This window comes from Oryzias latipes, chromosome 20 (assembly GCF_002234675.1).
Source record: "Oryzias latipes chromosome 20, ASM223467v1".
NCBI classification, from domain to species: domain Eukaryota; kingdom Metazoa; phylum Chordata; class Actinopteri; order Beloniformes; family Adrianichthyidae; genus Oryzias; species Oryzias latipes.
In genome coordinates, this window is record NC_019878.2 from 23,703,044 (window position 1) to 23,720,531 (window position 17,488).

The window sequence follows — 17,488 nt, forward strand, 5'->3', positions numbered from 1 at the left end:
CAGTACACCCCCATGGCCCCCAGAAACTACCATATCAGCATCAAATACGGAGGACCCAACCACATCAGCGGCAGTCCCTTCAAGGCCCGGGTCACAGGTGAGGAGAGGTGGGTTCTGAAAAACCTACAGAACCAACGTCAAAAACTTAGCTTTTTGCAGTTTCATGTAAAATCATAAAAAATTCACTTGAAAATCCTGCTGAGTTTATTTCAAAGTAAAACACACTTTTTTCCCATTTCTGTGACTCGACGGCTCCATGTTCTACTCAAAACCAACCAAATTATTTTCATGTTAAAATGTTTTCTGGAAATATAGTTAACTCGCTGACGTTTTTTGTTTTCCTTAAGCTAAAATCCAAAAATGTAACTTAAAAAAAAATGTAATTCGGCATAAATTTATCTGCAAGGGGGCGGGTTCTTTTGACTGAAAATGGCCTCCATGTCAGACATGATGGGCGCTATTCCTGCCTGTGAGAGCCTGAAACCCAAAAACTCAACCTCCGTAACACCAAACACGCAGTGTAGCGCGGTAATGCGGACCCAGGCGCGGGGCGACCGCTGCATCCAGCTCCCTGAACAGTATGAAGAGCAGCACGCAGACCAGCGTTGCCACGATGACCGGCAGCGTGAGGCCGACGCTCTGGTCCTCGATGGGACTGAGCGCGAAAAGCTTCAGTGATTCCTTATAGTACAGAATCGCTGTCAGTCAAAAGTAGATGCAGTCTTTTGACACAGACCCTCCAATCATCACGCAGAAGATTGGAGTCCGGGCCAGCCCACTCCCCATTGACCCCCAGAGACGCTGAGCGTCCGTGGGCGGGTCATAATCGCAGCGTTTATCCAATGACCGTCTAGTTTCGAAGCGCTGAAAAAAACGTTTAAAGCAGCCCCATTGAAGTCAACGGACGCTGGGCTTCAATAGGGAAATGCACTGTGATGCTGCGGGAATGTATGAGAAGGAAATGGAGTCAGCCAACCTGCTATATGTAACTGATTCTGAACGAACTCGTCTTTGAGATGAATGCTTTCTAACGCATTTTTAGTCAATAAAATGTTAATACAATACAATACAATAGTACATATTTGACCATTAATTTTGTGACATTATAAGGGAAGCCGAGCTTTCCTTGCAGTCTTAAAGAAATCGCCACTGATTGAGATACTCTGTCACATTTGAACGTTTATCAGAAGATTTATTGAAGCAGGAAGTCCATATCTGTGATTATCTTTCTAACTTTACCAAGTCCTACGAATCCTGCACTCTGATTGGTTGACTCCGCCCCCTCTAACCCTCCCTCCGGCCCGTGTTCCATTTTCGGACACAGATCAGTTTTGACACAAGTTTCTCGCGAGGAATGTGTCAGAATTCAGAGCGCAGTTGTAGCGCACTTGTGATTTGCACCAGCAGATTCACGCAGAAGCACATTTGAGCAGTTGGAATCACAGATTTGAAGTTGTAACTCTAAGTGAACACATGCAAATGGGAATTTGTCAGTTCACAGCAGAAGATTTTACACACACATGCAGATTTTTGGTGTGCAAGTTCTATATTACAAGTTCTCAGATCAAATCTACAAGTGGGGTCTTTTTGGAGCATACTTACCTTCATACATTGCTCCTGGTGGAAAACATGATGGAGGAGGGTTAGGAAGTGGAGACAGATAAACATCCATGAATTTAAGACATTGATGGTGATTGGCTGAGAAGAGAAGGTGGGATGTTTATCTATTGGTTCAGCATGGAGGTGTAATTTGCATGGGGAGTGAAGGGACAGCAGCACAGACGTGCAGAAGGTTTTCTCTTTTGAAATGGTGCCAAAGTTTGACATTAAGTCAGAACCGGGCTGCAGACAGGAACAAGAACTAAGAGATGTTATGTTTAAACTTTTTATTATGAAAAATACAAAAAGAGTCCACATTCAACAAAGACTGCTTCAATCCGGCTTTTCAAAATTCTTCTTTTGGTGTGTTTTGTTCCTTTCATATTTGTCCTTTTGACATTTGGCACTTGATTCTCTGAGTCTCTGCAGCCCACGATTGGAAGTTTAAGCCACATTTGTGAGGAGCAGCGCAGCAAGTCGATCTCCAGACTCCAGCACATCAGCAGAATCTGAAATTGAGCAGGTTTTTGCCCAATTTTGACCACAATGCTGCAGGTTTCCAGGTAAGAACCAGGTGTAAATCAATGTAAAATTCACTTTAAGAAGGTTAAAAAGGATTCAAATAAAGTCACAGTGGCTTGCAGCTTCTCCTCCACATGGTTTGGGTCATTTGGACCCCAGTCATATGACAATCTTTTAAAGCACAAGGTTTAAAGAAGCCAAATAAGTTAAACACAAACATGACATGAACTGGAATTGAACCCACTGCTCCCAACTTTCCAGCAAAAAATGGACAAAGTCTCGCTGCAGTTTGCATCACCTGCACGACTTTCTGAAATTCATTGAACCAAGGCCCCCCCACCTCTGGTGGTTCAGGCTGGGGGGTTGCGTCTGCCCCCCGCTGATTCTGTTGCAGGCCCTGCGGAGGATGGAGCTCCGCCAGGAGACTCATGGATGTGGAGAGCAGCTGTATTTGTTCTCCTTCCCTCAGACTGTGGAACGTTCTACCACACTGGGGGGCTGCTGGTCTCCACCACGCCGTACATCTCTGCCAGTTTTTTGAAGCGAGGCCCCCAGTCGTTTAGGTAGTCGTACTCGTGGTCAGCGTTGGAGTTCCCTGACTGGAGCGAGCTGAGCGACTCTGCGATGGACCCGTCGCCCTCATAGGCGTATGTCTGCAGCGAGTCGTACGGGGGGGCGCAGGGGTCCCCGTCAGCCTCCAGCAGCTTCGCCAGGACGTATCCGTGAACGTTCCCGTCCCCTCTGCCGCCCACCACGCAGGCTTGAGGCACATAGCGAGACAAGCTCTCGATCTCCGGCAGCATGTCCTGCCTGGTCTTTCCTCTGTGGTGCACCTCACGCGGGTTCCACATGGCGGCGATGTCAAAGGCCTCTGTGTCTTCCTCACCACCACCTTCATCGTCATAGCGAACAATGTTCTCGTGGATATTTTCTTCCTCATCGCACAGATACGGCTTCTTCCAGTGGCTCCGCAGGGAAAGCATGAGTAGAATCATCACTGATGCGGGGTAAACAAAGCGTGTTACCATGGAAACCATAGTTTAAGGTCAACATGTAGCAGGAGGTGGTGGCTCACCCAGCAGGACAAAGATGCAGGCTAGGATGGCGATGAGTGCCCCTCTGCTGAGGCTGGCGGGCAGGCTGTAGGCCTCTGCGTTACATGACATGGCGTTGCCCTCGTGGTCGCAGCTGCACACGCGCACCGTCAAGGTGCTGGTGCTGGTCTGCACCGGCTGCTCGTCGTCAGAGATGAAGATGGGCAAGTAGAAGACGGTCTGGTCCTTCTGCGACCAGCTGCTGCGACGCGTCAGGATCCACGCCGTGTTGTCTGAACGCAAAGAAAGGAAACGTTGGAAGAAGGCAAATGAGCACCAACCTGCCGTCATATCCCATGAATGCTGAATGACGACACAAACCAGTCGAACCTACGAACCAACTCGAGTGGCCATCTTCTGGGGCCACAAAATCTTATTTCTCTGATAGTAAAAGGGTCGTATTGGGTTCAGATGGTTCTCTGACTTTAACCAAGTGTCAATCCGACTGTCAAACCTCTACTATGATACAAATCACTGCTGCTACATTGGTTCCATTTTTGTGGATGCCATGAGTGTGCTATAGCTACGCTCAGCCACTAGGCAGCGTTGTACATTTCTTTTGGCAGAGCTGTAATTTAAATCAAACAGATGTACCTTCAGTTCGTCAGATTCTGTGTCATATTAAACTCATGAATGCCGTGTCGCTACATACATTTGCACATCTTCCACGAATGTAAGTTTGGTATTTCGTGGTTTATGTGTGATATACGTAATTTATAAGCTTTTTTTTTTTTTTTTCATTTGTCGATGTGCACAGATGTCCGTTGACGGTTTTGTCTGAATGTCCTAATTATTACGTAAATCTTAATCAATTGTTTGTGATTTTTGCGTGTTGCATACGCAAATTTGTGGCTTTCCAAGTGTGTTTACGTATGACTAAAAGACCTTTCATGTACGTACCCCTGATGTATAACTTTTATATTGAGTTAAAATTAAATAATTGACACACGAACCATTTATAAAGTGCATATTAACAGTGCAATAACCACGCACGGTTCATGTTCTTCATTGATTTACATGTTCTTTGCGTGGTTTAATCGTACTTCTTCTGAAGTTTTATCGTAGTTCGTTAGTGATACATCTGTGAAAACTTCACCACAACTTTTCTCGTTATTTGCACGTATATTCAGCTATGTCCAATTCTCATCCATGCAATATGTGCCAAATGTACGTAGTGGCTGTGTGACATGGCCTTGAAAACCGCAGCATCCATTCCACGGCTATCATCAGTGTTCTACCTTGGTTGTCTCTCAGGGTGAAGTTGGGGTTGTTGGCGGCTTCTGGGGCTAAGCTGTAGTGGAAGTGTTGTCCAGCTGGGGGCTCATCTGGATCCACTGCCGTCACCGTCTCGACCAGCTGGAAGGCAGCAGACGTACAGTATCGTATCATGTCTGCTGCTCTCAGACCACCTCAGCTTTATACTGGGGTTCAGCACTACAAAGCTGAAGGATTCATTATGTAGAGGGGGGTTTTTGGTGCAGGTGTTTTTGCGTGCATCTAAAGTCGTGCTAGTTATACTGGCATACGCTGTTGTCTTCACCTGTCCCGCTTTAGCGTTTTCACACACATACGTCTCTAAGTAGTGTGTTAAGGATGGGGGGTTGTCGTTGACGTCCAGGACCTTCACAGCCACGGACACGCTGGAAATCTGTGAGGGGTTATCTGCAAGAGCACAAACACAGAGCGCTCAGAGCCAGAAAACCTCCCAAGTTCTAAAGGCTAGAGATCTTCACATTTTTGCTTATTTGATGTCCCTCTCGAGCCATGAAGTGTCTTTCAGCTCCAGACCCTCTGTGTAAATGGCTGGAAAAGTTGTTGGTGACCAGCAACTTTCTCACGTTCCATCAGACAATCTGTCAGTCGACACTTTGGTTTTCAAAAGTTGGACTATGCTGCACACCGTAGAGGCTTTCACTCAGTTTTCTTTGGATTATGCAAGCTAGCACATTTTTCGAAGGAAGGCCAATTAGCTTCTTTACACACAGCTACACTCTCTAGGAAAAAAATCCACTGTAAATACAACAATCCTTAAAACACCCATTTCTACAGCGCCCCCACTGGTGTGGAGTGTGATTGCAGGACACACATTTGGACAAAAATAATTTTTTTAACATTGCTAATAGATTGTAGGTGTGCGTTTTCACAGGGCCGTTTTTAAAAATTTGAACAGCATTAAGATTATTGCATTAAAGAGAAAAAGTGGGCGGTATTAAACATTTTTTCGATTATGACATTGGATTTGCTGAGAAGGTTTTATTTAGACCTCGTTTCTACTAAGCAGCTCCAGTTTGGTGCTTTGCTGTGGACCTACAATCAACCAGGGCCCAAAAATGTTACGGTTTGATCTAGCTTAATAGGGCCATTTTGAAATGGAAATGCTCCAAATATTGCGCCATACCACTAAGTGGCTTTATTTTACATCAATTTCAGTTCCTGTAGACATCTGAATCACTGAATTGGGTTGAAAATGAAAAACAAGATTTGCTCCATATTTTTTCTTCTTAGAGACCATAAATGCACAGAGGTGGAACCCTTGATACAGTTGGATAACTGGAAAAAGTTAGAGGATCCTGAAGCCTGTAGACTAGCTGGTGATTTCTCCAGACATACTCATCTCCATGGCGAGGACAGTGATGTTGTGCCAGCTGATTTCCTCTCTGTCCAGTGAACGCACCGTCATCAATGACCCGGACGTCAGTTCGATGTAGAAGAATTTGTCTGGGTCGCTGGTCTTCTCGATGGAGTACCTAAGGATGTCAGATGGAACATGTGGACGTCAGTGTGGTTTGCAGGCCAGCTGTTTGGGTTGATTACGCCTGAAATTGGCGCATCATTAGGGGGCACGTCGTTCTTATTGATGGGTGGAGGGAAGCCATCATTGCTCACTTTACTCAAAAGGACCAGCTATTTTAGAGTTGCTGAAGTGGACGGAGCAATTTACAGTAAATATGTCTGACCCGCTTGGGCTTCATCTTTACCGTGTAGCTTTTTGTGGGTGAGGTCAGAGACGATCAATTCTACATGTGAGGCTGGAACTCATCAAACACGGAGATGCCTGAAGTGAATATGTAAAATTCTGTAGTTTGTGGTTGGTAACCTTGTAAACAGGCAGAGCTGTAAATCAACAACATGGATGTGATGGTCACTTCAACAGAGCAGTAGAGGAGCTGGCGCCTTCTGTACTAACGACATCAAAAACACGTTCAGAGGACTTTCAAAAAATGTCTTGCGTTGGAAAGGATATTGGGAAAACAGTCTTAGACAGTCACAATGATATATTTATTTCACGTTTTTTGTGTTCTTATAGCTGCAAATGTGGAAAACACATAAAGATAATTTTACTGCTTAAAGTAGGCTAATGTGCTAGCAAAATAGTTAAAACTTACAAGAATTTTTTTTTTAAAAACCCCCCAAAAAAAACCAAGATGTTGACAGAATTAAACGGCCTATACCAGCAAAATCAACTTTTTTGAGCTTTTAAGGCTATCATAATGTTCATTCCTTAGAAAAAACACTACAACTGCTCTATGATCACAATCCCATTACAAGTCTCAGAAACGACTGTGTCCACACCCTGTGACGTCACACAGTGGGGAACAGCCCCTTCAAGCACTGCCAGCACCGCCCCCAGGCCAACACCCTCTTTCTCTGTGGAGCTAGCGGTGATTGGTAAACGCTTTCATTTTATATGAACAATACGCTCATCCATCTCTGCAAACGTTTAGATGTTGTTTGTTTTCGTGAGAGAAACGCAGACAAGCTGCCGAGGCCGGCTCTAGGTTGACATCATAAAAGGGGCGGCACCCACAAGGAGCAAAAGGCGGGGCCTTTCCAGTCGCCTTATTTCTGTGTAGCAAAGTGACATGAGAAAGTAACTCAAATTTAATATAAAAATGATTCTTTAGTGTGCTAAAGGTAATATATTATCATAAATGAATATAGTTTACTCTGAAATGACCACACTTTCAGTTCATGTATAAAAACAAGTTAAAAAAGGAAACTAAGTAACTTAAAAAATAGACCACTATTCCTGTAACTTGTTATAATGCCGCCCCCTACTGGTGAGAACACGTCTCTGCTTAGAATAGATTATCCTAAGATTATCCTCACCCAAAGTTTTACTAAACAGATTTAAAAAAAACAATATATTTCTGAGCCTTCTGACTATACTTGAATGCACCATGTTCACAAAGGCCTTTACCAGGATGGACTTTTATTTTCAAACATTGTCTTCAGGATTAGACAGTTCTTGGACTGATAATTCTTGTGTGATGGCCTTTAAAATGGGAGAAAGAGAAGCAGTTTCCTCTGCAGTTCTTTCTCCAATCACGAGTGACCTGCATAACCTTCAGGTGTATAAAGGTGTGTTTAGGGTCTATTTTTTTGTTTCTCACCTCACGGTGTTGTTGGCAGCGTCCGGGTCTCGCGCTGTCACCGTCCTCACCACCGTTCCGATCTCTGCGTCTTCTGGCAGCTCCATGTAGTATGCTGCTGAGTCAAAAAGGGGGGGCTCGTCCACGTCCTCCACACTCACGTGCACGATAGTGACATCCTTGAAGGGCCCAGGGTTTTGGAAGGTCAGGTCCGGGTGGGTGTTGACTCCCTCTACCTTCAGGGTGTAGCTAGGCTTCTTCTCAAAGTCCAGCAGCTGCAGGGTCACAGTTTCCAGCATTGAAAACATTTTCTGATCAACCCCCCCCCCCCCATATGGAGAATCAGGTCCTGGGTGGGGCTCACTCGGTTACCTTCTTCACCATAATGATACCGAAGCGGTTGGTGGGGTCTGTGCTGATGTCAAAGGTGTCCCTCCCATCTCCATCGATGATCCTGTACTTCATCTCTGCGTTGACCCCCACGTCCCTGTCCTTGGCCCAGATCCGACCCACCACCGACCCCATGGGGGCCGATTCCAACACGCTCATCTGATACAGCCCTGAGAACATGGACCAAGAGTGTTACACGTTTCATCCTGTAGAGGGAGCCAGAACTCCTCCCATGACTGTGACCTCAGAGCAGGATAAGGGGGAGGAGCCTCACAATCAGGTTGTTAACTGTCTTCAGAGTTGAATTTCATCTGTTTAGCCAGGTTTAACCTGGAAGCTGCCTGATTTGATACGGTCCAACCTTATAGGATTCCAGGAGCTCTTTACAACCAAGAAAGTTCCCCTGAAGTGAAGACACTATATGGGGACGGACTGCTGATGAGGATCAGCAACAGGGTGGGGGCAAACAAGGGGGCAGCAGCTAAACCGGACCTGCTGATGGAATGTTAATAAAAAAGCGACTTTATGATGGTCTGGTTCAAATTCAGATGTGTTTTGTTTGACTTCTGTCATTTTTAACGTAGTAGACGGAGACGGACCTCATGTCTAACCTGGTGACACTGCGTTGGGGTTGTCCCCCCGCACCTGTCTGGTTTTCCTGCTAACATCAAATCTGTGGTTCCTCATGACTTTAGGGACACCAAAGCTGTTTCCCTCCAGAAGTCTAACCTGGTCCAGTCTGACCCTGTCATGTTCTGGAGTTTTCCCACATGGATTGTGTGCAGTGTGAACGTCCAGACTCTGCCGGGCCAAAGCAGTGAGGTGATCTGGACCAGAAGATCAGTGAATGTATCTGAATGGCCGGAATGAATCTCAGAGAAGTGTTTTCTAGATCCAGCATTAATCCCATTAATCATCAATGTATTATCCATCATTAAAAGTAGCGTGTAATCTGATCCACTTCAAAAAAAAAAATCCCTCTTTCTGCTTGCTGAGCACGGTTGGACCATCTGAAGATGTCTCCATGAAAGCTGTTGTCTTCCAGCTCCTCTGAGGATCTTTCTGCTCATCAGATCATTGGAGGGCATGAGCCCTCCTTAATCGAGGCGGGCGGCTGCTTACTCTGGTCAAACACGGGAGCATTGTCGTTGACGTCGCTGAGTGTGATGTTGATGGTGGTTGTGCCTGCGAGCCCCCCCAGTTGTCCGCCCATATCTTTGGCCTGGATCACCACGGTGTAGTTCTCCCTGGTCTCTCGATCCATGTCTGCCAAAGAAACCCGGACCATTCCTGAGGAAGAAGAGGAGATGAAGTGAAGAAGCTCACACAGTCCCACCAAAGCTTCTGTCTCAGAAGATTCCAGTCAGATGGACCAAAGCCAGATAATTCTCAAGTAAAATCCTCCTTTTTAGAATTTTACTTTTTGTAGCAAAATGTTTTTTTTTTTTGCTCCTTCATCCTCCAAAACATGACATTGACATGTTTTCCTGTGAGAGTGTCTATTCTGTATGTTCAGAACACCTTTGGGACTCGGCTGGATTTAGTCTTCAGAAGTCCTTGTTTCATCTCCAACCCATCAGTCAATCATCACTAACATTGATGGACTGAAAAGAAGCAGAAACGAGCAGCAGAGCTCAGCGAAGGTCAGGTGATCCTTTGAGCAGGAGGAGGAGATCGTGACCTGAACTGGTGAACAGGTGAACAGGTTAAAAACCCCATCCCTGTCCTGGGCTGCACACTGGAGTCCATCGAGGAGGTGGCGGACAGGAGGTCGTTGGCTAAGCTAACATCCATCATGGATAACCCCTCCCACCCCCTGCACCAAACCACTGACCAGCTCCTACAGCACAAGACTGTTACCCCCACAGTGCAAGAAGAAGCGCCACTGCAGGTCATTCCTCCCCACAACACAGTACTACAGTGACACACTACGTATGTACCAACACGGTATTTCATTTGTTGTTGCTGCTATTGTTTCCATTGTTTTGGTTCCTACAAGGTTGTTTGGTGAGTGTTTTTTATTTTAATCTATTTTTCCATGTAAGTTACATATGTTCTTCTGTTCTTTTACACTATTCTGAATGTCACTTTGATTTCTGAATGTCCCTTTGCTGCTGCAGACAAAAAAAATTCCCCATTAAGGGATAAATAAATTCTTATCTTATCTTATCTTTAAGTTCTTGTCTGCCCAGCTTTGGACGAATGTCCAGGTGAAGCAGCAGGGATGATAAACTCATCTAGAGTTTCTGCTCTGGTCTCTGAGACCAACAGCGTACCTGTTTTGGCGTCGACTGAGAAGTACGGCTGTCCCTCCAGGATGCTGTAGACCACACGAGCGCTGTTGCCATATGTGGGGTCGTCTGCATCCGTGGCTGTAAGTTGGATCACTGGCGTTCCTGGGAAAACCAGCCGATAAGGTGAGGAGGAAGTCACAATAGTGTTGCATGGAACCAAAACATCTATCTGAACTGGGATGTTTCTTCCTTACCGACTTTGGACATCTCTGGTACTGTTGCCTGGTATGGCCCATCCAGGAACTTGGGCTCATTGTCATTGATGTCCTGAATCTTGACGATGAACTCGGATTCGGGTTCCAGAGGCATGTCAGTCAGGCGGTTGCGAGCCTGGGCCCGAAGGACATACTGCGATTTCACCTCCCGGTCCAGTCTCTGGATGGCGTGGATGTCTCCGGTGCTGTCATCGATGGTGAAGGTGGTTCCAGCGCCCTCACCTGTCAGGATGTACCTGATCGATCCATCGCCTTTGTCCATGTCTGAGTGCAGCTGTGAGGTTAACAGAAGGGAAAACTGTCAATTTTCCTTCTGCTGCATTATATACAGTAGATATTCGGTTTATTTGAGATATTCACAATTTTGATTTCTTGAATTTTTTGTTGTACTTCCGTCACTGATTGCAGTAACATTTCAGTAAATATTTGGTTGATTTATGTCCTGAAAGCTGCTCACAGATGCTCAGAAACAAATCAGTGACATATGTTTAAAACACATCACTTTAGGTCTGAGAACGTCTCAGTCTGAGAACGTCTCAGTTTTAAAACAATACTGACCCAAACACTGCAACATGAGCTTAGCGGTCAAATCAAACAGACAATCTTTGACCAAGTCAACAATTTTTTTTTTCAAGAACTGAAGAGCATCCAGCTAGGAAAAACCTGGAAAACACCTGGAGCTGAGGTTTGATTTGAGTGGGAAATAATCAGGAGCTGTTTCCAAAACGGTTGGACACCCAATCCAACCAGCATGTTGCTGGAACAGCAGCTAATGAAGGATTTGGTGGGAAATGGCCTGGAAAAGCTGAACAGCAAATAGCAGACAGGATCTCATGAGGGACACAGACTTCAGGTCTGAGAACGTCGGAAAACTCAGCGTCTTCTGCAGAAACCTGGAATGACTTAGTTTAGGTTCAATGGATTAGGTCAGGACTAATGTATTAGTGTGGTGGTAGTACTGATACTTTGTGCAGTAATAGTAGTACTCATACTTTATGTTGTTGTGTAGTAGAAGAACTCATATTTTGTGTGGTAGTCGCACAGAAACATTGTGATGCAGTGTAGCAGTAGTCCTGATACTTTGCTTCATTGTGTTGTAGTAGTAGAGCCAATACTTTTTGTGGTAGTGTAGTAGTAGTATTAGTCATATTGATACTTTGTGTAGTAGTGTAATAGTAGGGTATTGGTTAGGGTAGTAGTGTAGTAGTAATTTTACTTTGTGTCATAGTGTAGTTGTAGTACTGTTACTTTGTGTAGTAGTAGTGATTATACATTGTGTAGTAGTTGTTGAACTGATACTTTGTATAGTAGTGTATTTTGTGTAGTAGTACCAATAAACTTTTGTGTAATAGTGTAGTAAAAAGAATGAAACTTGTGCAGCAGTGTAGTAAAAGTGCTGATACTTCTTGTAATAGTGTAGTAGTATTAATTTTTTGTGTAGTAGTGTTGTAGTAGTACTGATGCTTTTTGCAGTAGTAGCGGTGCTTAAAATTTGTGTATTAGTGTAGTAGTAGTGATGGTGCTTTGTGCAGTAATGTAGTAATAGTATTGATACTTGGTGTGGTAGTCTAGTAGTACAGATATTTTGTGCAGTAACGTAGTAGTAGTAGTGTAGTATTACTGATATGTTGTGTAGTGGTGTAGTAGTGTTGTAGTACTGATATGTTGTGTAGTAGTACTGATATGTTCAATTTCAATTTATTTGTTTAGAGGATAAGCCCCTTGAGATGTATCATCTCGTTTTCAAGGGGGTCCTCAAAATACAACAAAACAAGCAAATAAATAACCGACAGATACAGCTGAGTTTTACATATATCAAAACAAGACAAAAAGAACTTAAAATTTACAAGACAACAAACAGGCACACACCCACACACACACACAAACATAGGCATTTAATGCACCTACTAGTAATTAATAATTAATTTAAGGTAAGGAAAAAATAATAAATAAAAGGCAGAAAAGAAATCAAATCAAATTCAAAAATGTTGCGTAGTGGTGTAGTAGTACTGATATGTTGCGTAGTGGTGTAGTAGTACTGATATGTTGCGTCGGGGTCTAGTAGTACTGATATGTTGTGTAGTAGTACTGATATGTTGCGTAGGGGTGTAGTAGTACTGATATGTTGCGTAGTGGTGTAGTAGTACTGATATGTTGCGTCGGGGTCTAGTAGTACTGATATGTTGTGTAGTAGTACTGATATGTTGCGTGGTGGTGTAGTTGTACTGACTGCAGGGTCCACATAAACACCAGAAACATGTACTGGTTCTGGTGTTTATGTGGACCCTGCAGTCCAGTCTGTAGCCTTTAAGGCGGTGGCGCCGACCCGTTGACGTGTTGCCAGCCCTAACTCTGATCCAGGAGGGGGAGGGGCTCTCAACCATCACATGAGGGGCTAAATGAAATGCCCCCCCTGGCTCGGTTATGTAATCCACAGGTGAGTGGAGCGTTTCCTGAAAAAGACCATCGTTGTTTCAGTCTTTCATCACTAAACGTTGCCGTGGCTTTCAGGGGGCTAAAGACGCTTTCTTCTCAAGATTTTTTCACTTTTCTGCAACCAAAACACAGATCTCCCCATCTTCCCATAATCTCCCATCTCTGCAGCAAAAACCAGTTTAGCCTTGAAATGATTTATTTTATGTTACACGTCTGGCTGTAGCTCTTCCTTCACCTTTTCCCGCCTTAATCCGCCGCTCCCTCCAAGGCCTTTCAATTTAAACAGTCAGGCTATCGATGCCATGCTTCATGTCAGGCTGAAATCCCAAACCTTCAAGGTCTCGTAGCTCTGAATACTGAATTCCCCACAGAGAGGTGAACTAAAAAAAGGCGGCTGCAGCACATCTTTTTTTTCCTGCTTTGTCAAATCTTGCCGTGCCTTTTAGGCCTGAGTGGTTCTGGGTAGTAGCCCGGCCTGTCAGAATCACTTATTCCATTCAGCTTGCAAAAAAATTAGGTCGGAAAGAATCCATAAGAGACGCCGAATTGAAAAGGAGGATGAAAATGGAGGCAAATCCACCCTAGTCACTGCGAGGAATTTTGATAGCACATGTAGGGAAAAAGTCCCTGAGCTCTCAGAAGTGTCAGGCTGGATTAGGCTTTCAGGAATCCTTCAGCTTTCTGAGTGGAGGCAGCACATTTATCAAACTCTAATTGATTAAGTGATATCGTTCTCCGAGGGTTCTGGAGGTTCTGGAGACCTCGTGGGTTTTGGAAAGAAACCAGGAACAGTAAAGGAGTGCTCTGTCAGAGAAGGGTCCGATTCTTTCATTTTTAGAGATTTTATGGTGAACAGAAACCCCCCCCCAAAAAATGACCAAAATGCATGAAATTATACAGATTCAAATCATAACGAGGTTTCATATGTCACTGACATAAAAGAAATGAAGCTGCGCAGTTTAGATTTCATTATGAAAAGGTACAGCAATTGAGAATTGCATATTACTTATGACTATGGCTGAAAAAACGTCCATAAAAACACCATGGCAAATTAAAATGCCATAGATTTTAATTTACTTTAAAATCTATTTCAAACTAAAAATGTATTGAAATGTCATGTTTTGGTACTGAACTATACTCATTTGAATATGGCACCAAAACCCACGACAATTTAAAACGCAATTGATTTAGTTTTTATTCAAAAATGTTAAGCAGTTTAATTTAATTTTGTTTTAAATTGCTAGATTGATTTCCAACTTTTCATGTTGAGATCCAAATTGCAAAATGCATTTTCAAATTGCAAATTGAATTCTCAATTTAGAAAAGCAAATTACTTTGAGTTAGTGTTCAAAAAAACTTTTGTGGTCTGGATTTCAAATGTAATTCAGACACCATTTAATGAATGGTAAATATGACATCACAGATTTCCTGAGATAAAAGCCCAAGAAATATGAACATTTGACCAAGTCTACTTATGAATCCACTGTGTTCTGATGATGAAAACTTGGAGGATTTATTCAAATAAATTAAATAAACTTTTCACATGAAAAAAAGTTTAAACACAATGCATTGTGGTCTACAATTGCCATACTAGCAGAACTTTTGAGAAAAAACCTGCCAACAGAACAGAAACTGATGGTTTTATCAGAACAGTTTTTAAATGATTCCAGAAGAAGCAAAAATGAGGACTTTTGACCAAAAACAAAGAGCTCTTCAGTCCAAACTTAGTTTTTAAAAGGTTTTATATGATGTAAGAAAGAAAAAAAACCCTCAAAATTGAAGTGAATCATAAAAACGTAGCATAGAACCCAGACTCTGAGAAACTTTTTTAGATTTCTTTTCCGTTTTTGGTTCTCTCATCTAAATTCATGGATCAGGTATTTGAAGAACACTTAGCTCAACATTCCCGCCAAAGATCCCAAAGTAGTGTTTGAAGTAGTTGGAGGGAAAACTCTTTTACATCACTCACACTATTTCATGCAGCCCTGCCAACTGCAGTCACCAACCTTTCCGATGTACAGGGGTTCCAGTCCGGTGTACTCCTCCAGGACGAAGAACTGGTTCCACACCCAGCCTCGCTTCACCCTCTGCAGCAGGGCGGAGCCTCCAGGGTCTCCCTCTGCTGGCTCAGCCACAAAGCTGTGTGGCAGGACCATCAGAAGGGTCAGGGGGACCCACCTGCTCACAGCCAGCCGAAGGTCCAACTGGGTTCTCATGGTAGAACGCCAAGTTGTTTGGAAGTTCCAGGTCCCTTTGTTTGCTCGGCTGTAGGCGCTCTACAAGAAAAAAGGAGATGTTTGTGAAAAATGGATCCTTTGTGATCCATGTCCAGAAAGAAAAGATTCTTCTAGATCTGCAGGTGAGATCCAGAGGAGGAGAAGCTGGCAGCGTGGAGGTTTGTTAGTTCATCACTGCAAATCAAAGACATGGCAGACAAAGCAGCGGATTTTTGCATGACCAAATTATAGGAAGGTTGGTAAGAGTTTAAAGCAGTTTCCTTCTGAAGCAGGAACCCAGATGACAGACGTAAGAAACCTTCAGCCCAGCAAGGTGAACACCAATCATCTGACTCCGCCTCTGATCAATACGGTAGGGCTGGAGGTACTTTTGTGTAACATCTTTGATAAAGATGGACATCTGATTCAGGTTTGGTCTTCTCTGGTGGTCCTCTTGATTCATCAGGTGTGAAGGTTAACCTGAACTCTGGTTTGGATCAAAGAAGACGACTCTGGTCCTTCTGAGAATGAGGGTCTCTGTTCTCTTGCAGATGAACTCTGGTGCGGTTCACTTCAGTGCAGACAGACTTCCCAAAGGGGGGGGGGGGAACCAGAGAAGAAGAAAAACAGCCCCAGTTTGAATTTGAAGAAGCAGGAACCCTGAGGAAGTTTGGAAATGCATGCTGGGTAAAGGTGGTGCAGTGAGGAGCTGCAGGAACTCCTTCACACATGATGGTCGGAGTTTTATGTCTTGAGTTTTGCTTCATCTTCATTCCCTGGTCTGTTTCTGTGCTGGTTGGAGGCGTGTCTCCTGGAAGCTCCACCCCTTTCCTAGAATCTTTGGATTTACTCGGTGATTTATTTCTGTTGTGTTCCACAATTGTTGTGATTTTTTTTATCTTTTCTCTTTTTTTTTATCGTAAACTACCTTCAGGTTTCTTTTCTGGATCTCCTTGCCTCTGGGTTCCTGCTGGTTTCCGTCCTGGTCAGAGCTTGTTCCGTGCAACAGCGCCCCCAGATGAGTAGCGGTTGAACTGCTGGCAGTTTGATCCACTTTCGTCTTCGGTTTTCTCCTTAAGTTCGCGTTGTTTTTGGAACCAAAACAAACAAAATGTAAACGTAAAAAGATTAGGTAAATAGAACGCCGCCCCATTTTGTAGGCAGTCTGGTATAAATCTCGGCAAATAGAAGTTAAAATAATTTGTTGCTGAAAATTAAATCGGACTTCGACACGTGTGACTTTCCTGAATTTTCAACCAAAACAGAATATTTTTGTTTGCTGCAGATGATCAGGCGCTTAGTTTTGGAAATACATGAAGCCCATCCTTCCCCTCCACCTGTCATAGTGTGTGTGTATGTGTGTGTGTAAGGGGGGGGGGGGGTCCCTGCATACTGCCTGTAATTGGCCTGGGGGTGTGATGCTCTCAGCCTGCAGTGTCTGTCAACTCTCTACTTGTTCACTGTTCATGTTCACAAGCTCCCTTCAGCTCGGCAGCTCATTACCTGTTTTTTCTCAGTCCCCCCCCCCCCCCCCCCCCTGAACTGCTTCAAGTAAGGGGGGGGGGTGTAATTCTGAGTATTTCTGAAGTGGCCGAGGTCAGACCATCCCAGTCTTACAGGAGATGTTTTTTTTAAAGTATTGATTACTTTGAATCAATCCCCTTTCAGATGCGGTGTGGAGCATATGCTGCCCATCTGCATCCTGGTTTATGGATCAGCTGCTTGAATTAACAAACGGGGGGGGGGGGGGTAGATCAGTAAGGGAGGGGCAGAAAATGCACAAATAGTTGGACTCTTGACTCAATGAAGTTAAAGAAAGATGGAGCGTCATTCTGGTGCGCTTCATCATCACTGAATGGGCACAAAAGGTAGCGTGGGGCGTGGGGGCGTGGCCACATTGTCTGTGAAGGCCGGGCCGTTTGTGTGCTTGCATCATTGTTCAGAAAAACTCTGACCTGCCCGCTTCCCTCTTTTCAGCCCATTTAAACAGCCGGGCCCCTTTATGAAGTCAGTTTAGCTCCCAGGTCTTCAGCTCCGCCCCCCCCCTGAAAGTTCACAGGCCTGCTGGCTCCAGTTTGTTGGACCTGATAATGAGATGACAGGCGGTGGAGCCGCGTCCAAAACTGCTCACAAGTGTTAATGTGGTTTGTTAAAGACACAGCAGCTGCCCTTAAAATAGAATGGGGGGGCTTAAAGTCAACTTTAAAGCAAAGTCAGCTTTTCTTCTATCAAGAGAAAAAGCTCAGTTATCAGCAAACACTAATAGAGCATAGGAATGTCTAATTATTGTCATCATTCTATAAATTCTCCTGCCGCTCTGACCTGAAACTGCTCCTGCATGATGAACAG

At 44.2% G+C, this 17,488-nt stretch overlaps 1 protein-coding gene across 4 annotated transcripts in view; it reads right to left on the bottom strand.

Moving 5' to 3' along the window:
- Window positions 1-1,867: 1,867 nt before the first annotated feature.
- Window positions 1,868-17,488, bottom strand: part of LOC101174783 (cadherin-20) — a 46,441-nt gene continuing 30,820 nt past the window's right edge. For 2 of the 4 annotated variants that reach the window (XM_023950280.1, XM_023950281.1), the window contains exons 2-12: window positions 14,930-15,199; window positions 10,467-10,761; window positions 10,255-10,374; window positions 9,101-9,268; window positions 7,961-8,148; window positions 7,610-7,863; window positions 5,826-5,962; window positions 4,756-4,877; window positions 4,454-4,571; window positions 3,197-3,448; window positions 1,868-3,118 (exon numbers count right to left, since the gene is read on the bottom strand). In XM_023950280.1, the coding sequence (XP_023806048.1) occupies window positions 2,604-3,118; window positions 3,197-3,448; window positions 4,454-4,571; window positions 4,756-4,877; window positions 5,826-5,962; window positions 7,610-7,863; window positions 7,961-8,148; window positions 9,101-9,268; window positions 10,255-10,374; window positions 10,467-10,761; window positions 14,930-15,139 (2,379 nt within the window). In that variant the 5' untranslated portion in view covers window positions 15,140-15,199 and the 3' untranslated portion in view covers window positions 1,868-2,603. Of the gene's footprint in view, window positions 3,119-3,196; window positions 3,449-4,453; window positions 4,572-4,755; window positions 4,878-5,825; window positions 5,963-7,609; window positions 7,864-7,960; window positions 8,149-9,100; window positions 9,269-10,254; window positions 10,375-10,466; window positions 10,762-14,929; window positions 15,200-15,458; window positions 16,012-16,067; window positions 16,308-17,488 lie in introns of those variants that run through there. The other 2 variants (XM_023950278.1, XM_023950279.1) reach the window with 2 other exon arrangements.